Raw genomic sequence first — 14577 nt, 5'->3', positions numbered from 1 at the left:
TTTTTCTGTTTGAATGATGAATGCCAATTTGTCTGGAGGAGACCTCACTGTACTATCAGCTAGCATTTCTGTCTGTGCAGCAGTAAACACGACATTCATTAAAAATATGTTGTAGGATTAAGAAAAATTACTATTACTACAAGAGGTTTTCTACAATAAAAAATAAAAGTATCAACATTTGCTGTCATAGCCTCTTAAGTTAACTGCAAAAGTATGCTTAAATCTTTTATAATTTTGGAATGAGATGCCTCTTTAAAAGAGTGAAATATATATAAAGACAAGCTCTCTGGGTGGGTCCTCTGCTGCAGAGATTGAAGATGGGACCTCTGAACTGAAAACATGAGTCTCTAGTGCCTTAGCTAAAAGACCCAACTCTGTTAGCCAAGGCTGCAACTGACACATCAACTTCTATATGTGGCCCAACCACAAGTAGAGGGGGACAGAGTACCACACTGTGTGGATCTGGGATTTTATATATCAAACCCAAAATTAAAAAACTGTCAAATTTAGATATATTTGTTTAATATTAATACATTTTATTTATGAAAACCCTACCCCAATGCATTAGGGTGGGGCTCAGATAGGGCTGGTGCAAAGTGGTACAGCATCCCAGCACTGCATGGAAGCAATTTATCTTACTCTCCAGAATCTCAGCTTTGAAGTTTAAAAAAAAAGGTTTGTGGGGAAAAAATTCAGAAATGTGCATTGAGCAAAACTAAATTAGATGTATCTGCAGAGAGCCTGGAACAACAGCTCAGAGAGGCAAGAACTGCCCCATTCTTCTCAATGAGATGAGCTCAGATTTCCAGTGATGATGATTTAAATGTCAACTATTGTTAACTATTTCATTTCTCATACAAGAGAAGAGAGGGCGGCTTACAGATATTTGACACCTCATTTTGATGCCACTAGTAGATGGTGTTTGGGAAGTACACCTCTACCTCGATATAACATGACCCGATATAACACGAATTCGGATATAACACGGTAAAGCAGTGCTCCGGGGTGGGGGGGCCTGCACACTCCGGCGGATCAAAGCAAGTTCAATATAACACGGTTTCACCTATAACGCGGTAAGATTTTTTGGCTCCCAAGGACAGCGTTATATCGAGGTAGAGGTGTACATACTACTACTTTTTTTATTTTTCCTAATCGAGAAAGAGCGAAGTCCAAGGAGATTACCAGAGCCCATGGCATATTCAAGCCTCACTGAGGGGAAACTCAGATCAGCTCTCTGAGCTACACTACGCTATTTGCACAACTGTATTTTGAACATCTTCACAATCTACTGTGAACAGCATTTTATTTTACTACTCATATGGGTATTTGGTGGGTGGAAAAATATCACCACATTTTCTCCATTTCGACCTAGTTGTGGCAGTCTTTTATGGTACCTAGCCTGAAGGATCCTTATATACTGTTGGTGTTGTATAAATCATAATGCATGATTACAAATATAGCTATCTGAATATAGAGTCTTTCTGAGTTTCTCGGTTGCTCTATGTGGTTAAGACAACTGGCTCTGCGATGGGCCTAATCCAAAGTCCAATCAATGTCAGTGAAAGACTCCTGTTTGTGTCAATGGACTTTGGATCAGGCCCTAAGTTTTTTGCAGACATGAAAATGTATATCAATTCAGTATGTGAGGCCTTTCATTTTTCTTCACATACAGTGATTTTTTGGGCCAAATCATGGTCAGCCCCTGCGTGTGGATTGGTAAGTAAAAATAGGTCACAGAGGAACCTGTGCAGAGTCTGGCTTCATTTGTGTTACTTGCCTTCCTTGGAATGCTAACCCTCTTGGGGCGAGGGGATCAGAGGCTGGCATTCCCCCCAACCCTTGTGCTTGTGGGTTCAGTGCCTCCCAGAACTCCTCCTGGGGCAGGCCAATGCCTTAAAGGCACATCTGAGCCACAGGAGTAGCTAGTCACACACAGCATCTGGCATCTCATATCAATCAAAATCTAGCTGGATTTTGACTGGTCAAAAAATTGGCCATTTTGACAACTCTGTACTTTATTAGTCTTGTCACTCTTCAACACAGCACTCTGTGTTCAGCTATCCAATGCTGTTCTCTGTTTTTGTTTTCTTCTGTGCTGATGAAAGGTGCCAAACTGACAGCCCTGTAAAGTCCTATGTTGAATCACAGACCAGGTAACTGCATAACAATAACAATGCAAGCTTCAATCCTGACAGGCTAAGAGACCTGCTAAGAAATAAAAGAACAGTATACTCTCTCTAAGAGTATCAGTCCTTGGTCTCTCAGAGGAGACTGCCACCAAAGAGACCAATTAGTGTTAATGGTGGTATAGTGATGTGCAGAAATTACCCACTCTGAAAAAGAATGAATCTTCCAAACGCCTTTGTGGAGTTGGTCGGAAATTGGAATTTTGAATCAGAACGAAAAGCCATAATTTTCCATGGTGCAAAAAATTAAAAAAAAAAAAAATTCAATTCAGGACCATTTAAACATTTTGTTTTGATAAGGCTAAAAACATTTCATTTCTATAAGATGATACACATTTTGTTTTCAACAGTCCCTGGACAGTATAATAGAATATTAAATATTAAAATTTCATTGAATTGACGTGTTCATAGGAAACACCTTGATTTTGACAAAACAAAATGTGTAAAGAGTCCTGCACTGGGTTTTTCTGTTTTGTTTTGTTTTCTTTGTTTTGTGTCTACTCATTTCACACACCATCTTGTACAAGGGGTGAGTGGGCCAGGAATGCAGAATCTGTATCCAACAATTTTTGGCCAATAGTGAGTCGAGGTAGATTTGAACTGGCAAAATAAAGGTGAAAAGCTCTAACATCTCCTGAGCCATCAATCTACTGGCTGTACTTCAGTAAGTGACATTAATTGCAAGGGAGTGTCTATCTTCTTTTTGATTTCTAATTAAACTCATTCCAACATGCTGTACTTACCTGATTGTACCACCTCCTTTAACTACTGAGGTTTCTGGTTTCTTTAATGTCTCAAAATTGAATTCCATATCAGTTTGATTAAACTAGGCCTCAGCACATTGCACACATATGCACTGTATTTTTGTTTACTGTACATTATCTTACATTTTTAGGGTTTTGAATAGATCGATCGATCTATCATTTCTGTGTTTGAATCTTCGCTTTCACAGGTCTGACTGCAGTGTCATGAGGGCCTTGGATAACAAACAGCAATTAAAAGTTCAAATATAATTGACACATCTTTTTTCTTTAAATGTCTCATAGGGGCCTTCGAAGTTAATGGGGGCGGGGGTATCTGTCTATACAGGGATATTTTTATACTATTCTGGGTACCAATACCTCTGTATGGAGAGGCCCTGAGATTGGTGGTATGTGTTCATTCATTTATTTACTTTGTAGTTACACACCTTGCTTTGTTTGAAAGCTCTTTTTTTTCTAATGTCTGCTGATCATACCACTGAGCTGATTCCTAACATGCTTGAGATAGATTTTCCTGGATCAGTTTTGACAGCATGTCCAAACAATCTCTTAAAGTAACAATACTAAATAAATAGCATGGTCTATGGTCATTCTTTCAGACTCAGCTCTATCCATATCACCTCTCTAATCACATCAAAGGACTGTCTGGGAGACTTGCTTTATAATAATTCAAGCAGTAAGCTTCAGAAGGAAGAGGTGAATAGGAACCTTAAATGTGCGAGGCACATGCCATTGCGTTTGGGTAGAGCTGGTTGAATGTAATGCACAGTGATTCGTGAATAAAGCCGCCAGATCATATTTGTTTTTTCATGGGTATTCAGGCGGGTCCCAGGTATTTGTGAAAATACTCACAAATCCCTCAAACTCCATGAGCTCGATTACTTTCCTCCTGCAATTAAAAAAACAAACCCTCTGAGATTTCCTCTTAGCTCTACTGTGGGTCAGGGTTTCCCCAGAACTCCCAGTGAAACAGGCTGCAGGATCTACCCTGAAAACTGTGGATCATGTATTGTCAGCATGAGGCCAGAGCCATCCAGGCAGAGACCCAGTATTGTAATAGCTCTGGTGCCTGGGCTCACTCCTACCCCAGCATCAGTACTCCTCTGGAGCTCTTTGGACCTTCATTTTGTTCTGCATTTGTACAGTGCCTAGCACAGTGGGGTCTGGTCCATGACTGCAGCTTCTAGGTGATACCACTATATAAATGATAATTGGAACAGTGTTGCCAGGGAACCCCAGGCACTGCTGCACTGGGGAATCCTTTCTGTCCAGTGCTTCAGTTAGTAAATTTTTTTATTGAAGTACAACTCCATTTGTTCAAAGTTCAGCTGACTAAGCTCTTAGCCAGCTTATTGCCTATTATCATATGTCCTTGTGAATGGAGAGCTCTTGAGGTTTGCTGAAGCAGGTTGGTGTGGAGGATTTGGTTTAGGGAAATTTTAAAAAGGGGGGGAACATTCAAATAACAAAATCTCTATTTCTGATATGTTAGAACATAAGAACGGCCATACTGGGTCAGATCAAAGGTCCATCTAGCCCAGTATCCTGTCTTCCGATAGTGGCCAATGCTGTACTGTACAGATGTGGATTGACAATTGTTTGTCTGCTTATTTCTGATTTTAGACTGGAAGTTCTTTGGGGTAGAGATTGTCTTTTACTTTGTTTGCCCAGTGCTTATCCCAGTGGGGCCCTGATCTTGGCTGGAGTCTCTAGACACTACTATAATGTAAATAATAACCTCACTCATTCAACTGCCAGACTTTCTCAAGCCTCATCTGAACCCAAACCTAAATCCTGACTCAAAGGACCCATGTGCAATCCTATGGAGGCTTGTATTTAATATGCAAATGCTGTGTGTGTTATAATCCTGACAGTGTATGTATCTAATTGGCTGACCTTTGTGTGTATGTGTGAGTCCAAGGATTATTAATAAAATAATTTCCTTTTTTAAGTATTTACCTATTAAAATGACTTGTGAAGACTCTTAGTGACATAATATTAACAACTGAAACTACGCTAGATTATGTCATTGGAATTTGCAAAGTACCATTACTGCTTCTCTTTAAGAATTTTCATCCACACTTAAAAGAAGGACCAGTGTTTAGATGATACAGGTTTCTAAACAGTGCACACATTTACAATCTTCCAGACACTGTTAGGGTGGAAACAGATGTGAAATCTAAATCTACCATACTTTAATTTAGGGCAACTGTGTGCACATCTGATGCACACACATCATTTTGAGGAATACTAACATTTAGCATATCTAAAATTATCAATACAAAAATGTCAATGGAATTTACAGTGAGCCATAAACAATTAGCATGATGCCTAGAGAAATACTGTCAATCTAGAAGGTCTATTACTAGTATCTGGTGTTATCATGAACTCCTTGTGTTACATACTTCAAAGAACTGATACATAAATCCAGGCCCAATAGAAATCTGGTGATAATTTTTCCTAAATGTTCAAATCCCACAAAATTCTAGGCTATTTTACATAGGGACATAGGATTAGAAGGGGCCTCCTAGGTCACTGAGTTCAGTCCTCTGGTATTGCAAGTAACTCCATCATATAATCCCATTCATAAACATATAAACCTTCATGTTAACACTAGGTTGTTTTCACAAATATGCAGCCAACTGTACAAAACTACACTGAATCTGAAAATTAAATAATTTCTACTGGGTTTGTGCTCTTGGTGGTGTGAAACAAGTGAATTTCCTCTGGGAGTATTTACCAAGTGTTTTCAATGGCAAATTCTCAAAATTCATGTTCTGCCATTTGGAAATGATAGCGTTATAATTCTTATTGTTTTCCATACATAAAGAGCAAATATATGTATATAATATGGAATTATGATAATCTGATGGAGAAAACAACTAAACAACTGAAAAAAATAATCTCTGTGAAAGAGCACAATAGTGTGTGCTTCCTCTGACAGCCTGCACTGAGTTTTACTGGACTCCATATATAGGAAGAGTGTCTAGAACTAAAAGTTGTAGTACACAGGAAAAAAAAAGGCATCAAAGCTTCATTACTATGTATGCCCTCCTTCTGCAAGGAATTGTGGGTAAAATCCTGGCCCCACTGAAGTTAATGGGAGTTTTTTCATTGACTTCAGTGGGTCAGGGCTTCACCCAATCTGCATTCTGTAAAATCTATGTCTTACACATGATTTTTAAAAATGTTATAATTTATCACTTGAAGAGGATTTGGTAACAATTTATAACAAAGGGAGGGTGTTAAGGTGACATCATGTATTAGCAAATGATGTCATTGATATAAGCAGCAAAGAGTCCTGTTGCACCTTATAGACTAACAGACGTATAGGAGCATGAGCTTTCGTGGAAGAATGCATCCGAAGAAGTGGGTATTCACCCACGAAAGCTCATGCTCCTATACGTCTATTAGTCTATAAGGTGCCACAGGACTCTTTGCTGCTTTTACAGATCCAGACTAACATGGCTACCCCTTTGATACTTGTCATTGATATAGAGTATTTACAATCAACCTCTATTCAGGAATTATCTGACAAGAAGAGAACATTACACATGAGGATAATGGTTCATTTTTAATATAAATGGTAACTGACATGTTACAACAATATTAAATAAAACCATAGAAAGGTGTTGCAGGCTGCAATTTGATGTTTATGCAAGGAAAATACAACTGACCTAAACAAACAAAACCCCAAAAAACACATACCACTGTTTTCTTTGCCAATGAGAAGAATCTTTAGTGTTCTGGTTCATATTCTGTTTTTAAGACTAGCTACTTTCTGCAGAAAAATAAAAATAAGTTTAAAAATTAGTTTAGCGGAACAGCAGTACTGTATATTTACATAATGATCATCAGATATTTATTTTATTTCATTTGAAACAAGGTAATGTGATGCATCTAATAGTTTTGAATAGGACAGAAATAAAATGTTGCATAATTTGTTCCTTTAAATACTGTTTATAAGTTGTGCTTTGTAAATGAAAAGTTCAATATAATTGTTACTATATTTATTATTAATAATTATTCGCTATAAATTTCTTAGTGTTTTCTTTTTTTTTTTAATTATACTTCCTTATACTTCCCAGGATTAAATATGCAGCCATATTTTTAAGATGAGTGTTATATTTTATTTTTCAGTATTAGCAATATTTTCTGGGATATGAGTCAAATCAAATGTTAAACTGCATTAAATCAAAGAGGACACCGGTCGGTATAAAGAAGATTTTGCAGGCTCCAGTGACCTCACGTGTGGTGTGGAAATCAACAGAGCACTGGTTGCCTGGTGCAGCTGTGGTTGCTATGGGGATGGAATCATACGAGTATTCCATCTGCTGAAAAAGGGACAGCTTGGAAACCCCCTTGCAGGTTTGAAAAAGAAATGAAGTAAACAAATGACTCATCTGATTATGAAGGCAGATTTGAAGGAGCAGTTCTTTAGACAAATCCAGTTACATTAATAATAAACCTCTTTGGTTTAAAAATTAAGATCCACTCATGTTTTTATCTTGAAAGAAGTTTAAAAAAATCATTCACATTCCAGACAACAATCTAGACAAAAGCAGAAATACAATGTGAATGTGCTTGTCTGACCTCAACGGTATCCTTTAGTGTAGCTTACAGTATTTCACATTTCGTTTATCAAATTCCTGCTCCTTTGAATTTGAGTCTAAAAGAATATTAAAACAAGAATGATGCTGAAAACTAATAAATCCAAGGACAAAGGTCCCTAACTTAGGTCTCTTTGGTACAGGAACAAAATCCCCGTTTGTATATCTTTGTACTATACGTCTTTTTTTTCTGCCTCTTGTCAAGATCAGCATATCTGTTTGTTATATCAGTAACCATTATTAAATAATTGTGCATCAAACCAGAAGCATTTGGAAGAACTCTAAATGCAGGACAGTATAAATAAGTTACGGCACATACATAACGAAACTATAATGCTGTCACTGTAAAAGTCTGGAGGACTTGACAATCCTGCAAAAAAAATCTTTCATCACAGGACAACTAAGTCCTTCTCGTATGTCATGCAGGTTGATATCATTGACTTCCTGCACGTAAGCAAAGGAAATTCTGGGAGAGACAGCAAATATCAGTGGTGTATTCTGCATGGCTGTCACATTTTGCACTGCACAGCACTGTATTTATGAATATATTGCATATTTGTGTTTGTAAATATTTCCTAGGATGGAAGTTTGGTCATCTATGAATCACCTTCTGTGAACAGATAGAACCAATGCTCAGGGTTCTCGCGGGGAGTGCGCTGTGGCTGTTCAGAGAGATCACCAGGCATTCCCAGCAACCCTTACTGTCTTTTGAATAACAGTTTAAGTCCCAGATCGTCGCTAGAAGCTTTCTCGGCAGGTTGGACAGTCCACTGTTTAGGAGTGGGTACTGCATTCAGTCGAGAGTGATGAATCCAGTTTTTGTGCCCTTCGAGCTTTGCTGCCGTGTGGGAAACAAGCAGGATGGTGTGGGGTCCCTTCCACTTCTCTTGGAGAGACTCGTCCTTCCAGGTCCGAACGAGTACAAAATCGCCTGGCTGCAAGGAGTGGACTGGGGTATCCAGCAGAAGAGGCTGTGAATCTTTGGTGTATCTGTGAAGAGAAGAAAGAACAGCCGACAGAGAGCACATGTACTGAGACAAGAAACCACACCCCATTTCCCACTCCCCTGCCAGAACCGGTGTACCGTTCAGAGGCCATGCCCTTCCAAACATAATTTTGAAGGGACTAAGCCCTAACCTGCCTTTGGGGACAGCATGAATGCGGAGTAACACAAGGGGCAAAGCATCAGGCCACCTAAGAGAGGCCTCTTGACAGACCTTTGAGAGGTGTCACTTGAGTGTCTGATTTGTGCGTTCCACTACTCCACTGGCTTGTGGTCGCCATGGTGTGTGGAGCTTCCAGGGGATTTGCAGGGCACTTGATATCTTTTGAAAAACTTGAGATGTGAAGTGTGTTCCGTTATCAGATTCCATCCACTGGGGGAGCCCGAAGTGGGGAATGATCTCCTTGACAAACTTAAGAGCCACCGTTTTGGCAGTGTTGTTACGACATGGGAAGGCTTCGGGCCATCCGCTGAATCGATCCACCAAGACGAGGAGGTACCTGTACCCTTGGGTCTGGGGAAACTCAGTAAAATCTATTTGCCACACCAATCTTGGGCCTGGGGTAGGTTCCAGGGTGGCTGGCAGCACTGCTACTCCTGGTCGAGGGTTATTCTTTTGGCAGATTAAACATTCAGCCTGTACCTGGGATGCTAGGGGTTTAAGTCCAGAGGTTAGAAAATATTTATTCATAAGCTGGGTAAGAGCCTCTCTGCCTGCGTGGGTGGTCTGATGCAGTTTTTGCAACACTGGTCGGATCGGGCCCTTGGGCAGGAGGATTTTTCCTTCTGTGGAATAAAGCCATCACTCCTTTTCCTGGAGACCGAGCCTGTCAGACAGGTTTCTGTCATCATGGGAGTACTGAGGGGCTGCAAGCTCACCTACTGATGGGATGAGGGCATGCATTTGGGCATTCTCCTCTGTTGGTGATTTCAGGGTAACAGCGCGCTTGGCTTCCCTGTCTGCTCTGGCATTGCCCTTGGTTACATCTTGATCTTCCTTTTGATGGGCTTTGCAATGCATCATCGCTACCGCTGAGGGGAGTTGTACTGCTTCTAAAAGCTGGAGAATTTGAGACCCATGCTTAACCTGGGAGCCTTGGGCTGTCAGCATTCCCCTTTGCTTCCACGGACCAGCGTGAGCATGCAATACCCCAAAAGCATACTTTGAGTCAGTAAAGATATTAACCCGTTTGTCTTTTGCCAGCTCGAGTGCACGAGTCAGGGCCACTAGTTCAGCAAGCTGGGCAGATGTCCCAGCAGGTAAACTCTCAGCTTCCATGGTATCATGGAGGGTCACAACAGCATAACCCGCCCTCCTTTGCCCATCTACAACAGCACTACTGCCATTGGTATACCATTCCAAATCAGCATTTGGGAGTGGTTGATCTTTTAAATCTGGGCGGCTGGAGTATTGGGCATCTATGTTTTCCAGACAGTCATGTTCCTGCTTTTCTGTTTCTGGTAGCAGGGTAGCTGGATTAAGGGAGGGACAGGTTTGCAGGGTAACTTCAGGGTTCTCTAACAGTTTCACCTGGTACCGAGCAACCCGAGCCTGGGTGAGCCAGAGACCACCCTTAGTGTCCAGCAGGGCTTGGACCATATGGGGAATATATACACTTGCACAGTTCTTCCCAATATCAGTTTTTCAGCTTCCCCAAGCACTAGGGCAGTGGCTGCAACTGCCCGCAAGCATGCCGGCCACCCCTTGGCAACTTGATCCAGTTGTTTGGAAAAGTAGGCTACGGGACGTTTCCAGGCACCTAATAACTGAGTAAGCACTCCCAGGGCTACCCCTTTTCTTTCATGCACATACAGTTGGAACGGCTTAGAGAAATCCGGCAGACCCAGGGCTGGGGCTTCCATCAACTTCCTTTTCAAGATTTTAAATGCCCTGTCCGCTTCTGGGGACCAGTGAAAGGGGTCATGATCTGCTCCCTTAACACATTCATACAGAGGTTTAGCCCACAGTCCAAACTCTAGGATCCATATTCTGCAAAAGCCTGCCATGCCCAGAAATGCCCTGAGCCATTTACGGTTGCTTGGGATAGAAACTTGGCAGATATCCTCCTTCCTTTTGTTTGAGAGCTGCCGCCCCCCCTGCCGTATGTGAAATCTAAATACTGTACTTCTGAGAGAGCAATTTGAGCCTTGCAGCTACCCGGTACCTTCAGAGTCCAACAAAATTCAGGAGGCTCACAGTGGCTTTGAGACAAGGGATTAGACCCACAACAGCAATTAACAAGTCATCTACATATTGCAGGAGGAGGACTCTGTCCGAATTATTCCACTCCTCCAAGTCTCTGGCCAGATCCTGGCTGAACAGAGTGGAGGAATTTTTAAATCCCTGGGCCAATACTGTCCAGCAAAGCTGCTTTTTAGCCCTCCGTTTGTCCTCCCACTCGAAGGAGAATATCTCCTGAGATTGGGTGTCGACTGGAATCGTGAAAAAAGCATCTTTTAAATCTAGGAGCGAGAAATGGGTATACTGCCCCCCTATAGAGGCCAACAGTGTATACGGGTTTAGAACAAGGGGGTGCAGAGTCTTAACCCACTCATTGACTTCCCTTAGGTCCTGTACCAGCCGATATGTGCCATTGGGCTTTTGTACGGGCAGAATGGGGGTGTTCCAAGCTGACTGGCATTCTCGAAGTACACCGTACTCTAGGAACCGATCTATAGTCTCTTGCAGTCCCTCTCTGGCTTCCCTTTTAATCAGATACCGTTTGATTCGCACTGGGCTTTTTCCTGGGAGGAGCTGAATATGAACAGGGGTTTGATGGGTTGCCTTCCCTGGGACCCCTGATGCCCAGACAAGGGGATACACCTGGTCCTCCCACTGGCTCCACTCTGGGGCTTGCATGGCTGAGGGTTCAACTGCAAGGGTCATTATCCAAGCATTCTCGGGGGGTAAGGTAAGAGTTATATCATCTTGCGTGAAATGCAGGGTGGCGCCTAAGCAACAAAGCAGGTCCTGTCCTAGTAGGGGTATTGGACAATCGGGGAGGTAAACCAGCTTGTGAGATACAGTTTTGTTTCCCCAAGCACATTCCGCTGGGGCATACACTGGGCACTTAGTTCCTTTCCCTGTGGCACCCACCACTGTGAGGGAGTCTGCCACTGGCAGCTGAAGGGGTTGATTTACAGCGGTCCGTGCCGCTCCAGAGTCTACTAAAAAGTCCATTTCTGAATTTCCCACCTGCATTTTTACTCAGGGTTCCGGGGGCAGGATGGTCCGTCTCCCCTGACACCCCTATTCTTGATCCTCCGCTGCCATCATAGGGGTACCTTCCCTTTCTGGGCACTCATTTTTCCAATGTCCCTCCTTTTGGCATATGGCACACTGGTTGCAACCCAGGCGCTTTACCTGGGACCCGGGCCCCCACCTCCATGGCCTCTCATTCCCCGGCCCCTTTCACCTTTCTGTGACCTTCCTCTGCCGCCAGCCTGCACCGCCGCTACCATCATTTTTACTTGCCTTTTTTCCTTCTCTCCCTCTCTAAGGGTATAAGCCCTATTTGCAGTCTCCAAAATCTGAGCCATAGACATTCCCATTAAATCCTCCTTTTTCTGCAGTTTCCTTTTAATATCAGGGGCCGCACGGCTGGTGAAGATACCCTTTATAATTGCCTCAGTTGCCTGATTGTCTGGGTCTGCACAAGTACTCTGCCGGATGGTGTCCCGAATGCGCTGTAGGAAAGCCACCAGACTTTCTTTTGATTCCTGGATTAGCTCATAAGGCTTTGCCCAATTGTTATGTCGGACAGCCAAGTGCCGGAGGACATACATAACTCCTATAAGGAATTGCTTAAGCATTTTCAAATCCCCCTCCTCATTCGGATTCTACCGGGGCTCCGCTGTGGGGACAGCGACCTCAGGCAGGAGCTTGCCTTCTCTATCCTCATTATGCCTTCTCTGTGCCTCCTCCTTAGCTTTAGCTATAACCTGATTCCGCTCCACCTCAGACAACAAGGTTCTCATAAGTATATTGCAATCATCGCAGTCCGGCTTATGGCTAGCTAGACACCCTTCAAAGATTGAAATAAACCGACTTGGATTCGTTGAGAATTCCCCTGCTTCTGCCTTAAAGGCAGCTAGGTGTACTGAGTTAAATGGGACATGAGAGTACACTGGCACAATCTGGGCCGCGCGATCCTGTGTTCCTGGACGGGCTACCACATTCTCAGTAATCAACTGATACAATCCCACCAAGGGGGCACTCTCTGGAGCCTGTGGGGGTGTTGGAGCCAAAGGGGACACCGATTCTGCCATTACAACTGTGGGAGGGTTCTGGGGATTAGCAGCAGTTACTACCGAGTTTGTAGGAGTCAAATGGCACTTGAGCAAAATATCAGTCCTATTTCTTAACATCATAAACGTATACGCATAGAGATGTTCATTCCATTTACCCGTTCGTTGACAAAACAGGAGTAATTGAAGGATCATTTTATAATTAAGTGATCCCTCCCGTGGCCACCTTTCCTGGTCCTCTGGCTGATATTGAGGCCAGTCAACTGTACAGAACCTTTTCAGTTTACTTTTAATCAACGGATCCGATCCAAACACATCCCAATTTGCTAGAATGCATTCTAAGGGTGTCCACTGTGTCCTGCCGGCTGTACTCTGTCCCTGCCCCATGCTCTAGGGAAACACTGGGCATCCCCAGGTCAAAACAGGCAAAAGTCCCCACTGGACTGTTCCTACCTTATCCAAGGGACCAGTTCCTCACCGTCGCCCGCAACTGCTTCTCCACTGTTTGTGTGCGTTGCACCGTTGTGCCCTCCGGGGTCGATCAAACCACATCTCCGCCGAGGCCCCCGAAGAAGTCACCGGTGCGCGCTGGGCATCGGTCATCGTTGCAATCCGTCGGCCGCCAGGAGGGATCCGGGCAAGGCTAAACTTCAGCCTCAAGCCCCACGTTGGGTGCCAAAGCTGTTGCCGGCCCAGAGGGCCTGAGGGGGGCAACAGCGGGGTTCGTTGCCCAGTGTGCATCCCACTGATAAACACACCAGGGTGGAGAAGCAAACCAAGTTTATTCGAGATCTCGAAAAGGCACTCAAGAGACCAGCATGTCTCAAATCAGAAGCGCAACAAATATAAACAAGTTTCCCCTTTTTATATTTCAAGCTGTTTGTGTAAGCCTTTTGTTCTGTTTCCCCTCCACCCCTCCCTTCCCGACAGCAGTTACAGTAGGCACTACATTGTGGCGTGTTAGAAAAGTTCTCGTCCGCATGTTTATTTTTGGCCTTGCTGGCCCAGATGCATGTAGACTTCCCGCCCCCCCCCTCCTTATCACTACCGCTTTTGCTAGTTTGAGCGAAACTGCAGCTGTTTGCTAAAAAGCTGACTGTTACGTGTTCTGCTTTTAGGTTGTTAGCATTTAGGTTGGTTAAAGTTCACAAAATGGAGTTGCTTTGGCTCACTTAGACCCAGAGCAGGGGGGTTTCATCGACACTCGTGGTCTTCCACCCTCCCGAGTTACCTGGTAGCTATGCCTAGTGACACCAACAGCATTGTCCCAGTCATGATGGAAACTTAGGCTAATAGCAACAGCAGCTCTGGTACCACATGATAAACATTTTAGAAGTACCTGAAGAGACAGAGAGATCAATGAGCATGCCCTGACTTAGCTATAGTTCAGAAAACAAAATGACAGATTAAACACACATCCTGCTCTGGTGAACTCTGTGATAAGATTAACACTCTGTACTACACAAATTTGTGTCCTGAAACACTGAGCAAAATCCTGCTGCACTTACAGGAGGAAGATGAAAAGCAGAGCCTCTTACTCCCATGCTGCCAGAAGAGAAGGAGCTGTTCATAACACCTGAAAGCCCTTGGAGAAAAGATGATGAATATATTAGCCTGGGCCCCATGGGGTTTTGTCTTGCTTCTGCTGAAGTTAATGACATAACTCCATTGACTTGTATGGGTACAGGATTAAACCACATATCACCATGGGCATGTAGTCATCAGGTAAGGTGGTGTGATCTGGTCTCCAGCCAGCTAGTGTATATGTT

The 14577-nt window shown here is 43.1% G+C and overlaps 1 protein-coding gene across 1 annotated transcript; it reads right to left on the bottom strand.

Annotated features, from left to right (window-relative positions):
* Positions 1-9156: 9156 nt before the first annotated feature.
* On the bottom strand, positions 9157-12276 carry LOC117882365. Its single transcript, XM_034780526.1, is given in 3 exon segments — positions 9157-10178; positions 10181-10441; positions 10797-12276. Coding segments are annotated over 3 exon segments (2043 nt in total). The 5' UTR covers positions 11763-12276; the 3' UTR covers positions 9157-9362.
* Positions 12277-14577: the final 2301 nt, after the last annotated feature.

The sequence above is a fragment of the Trachemys scripta genome, chromosome 9 (assembly GCF_013100865.1).
Source record: "Trachemys scripta elegans isolate TJP31775 chromosome 9, CAS_Tse_1.0, whole genome shotgun sequence".
NCBI lineage: Eukaryota > Metazoa > Chordata > Testudines > Emydidae > Trachemys > Trachemys scripta.
This window is presented reverse-complemented; position numbering and strand designations above follow the sequence as displayed.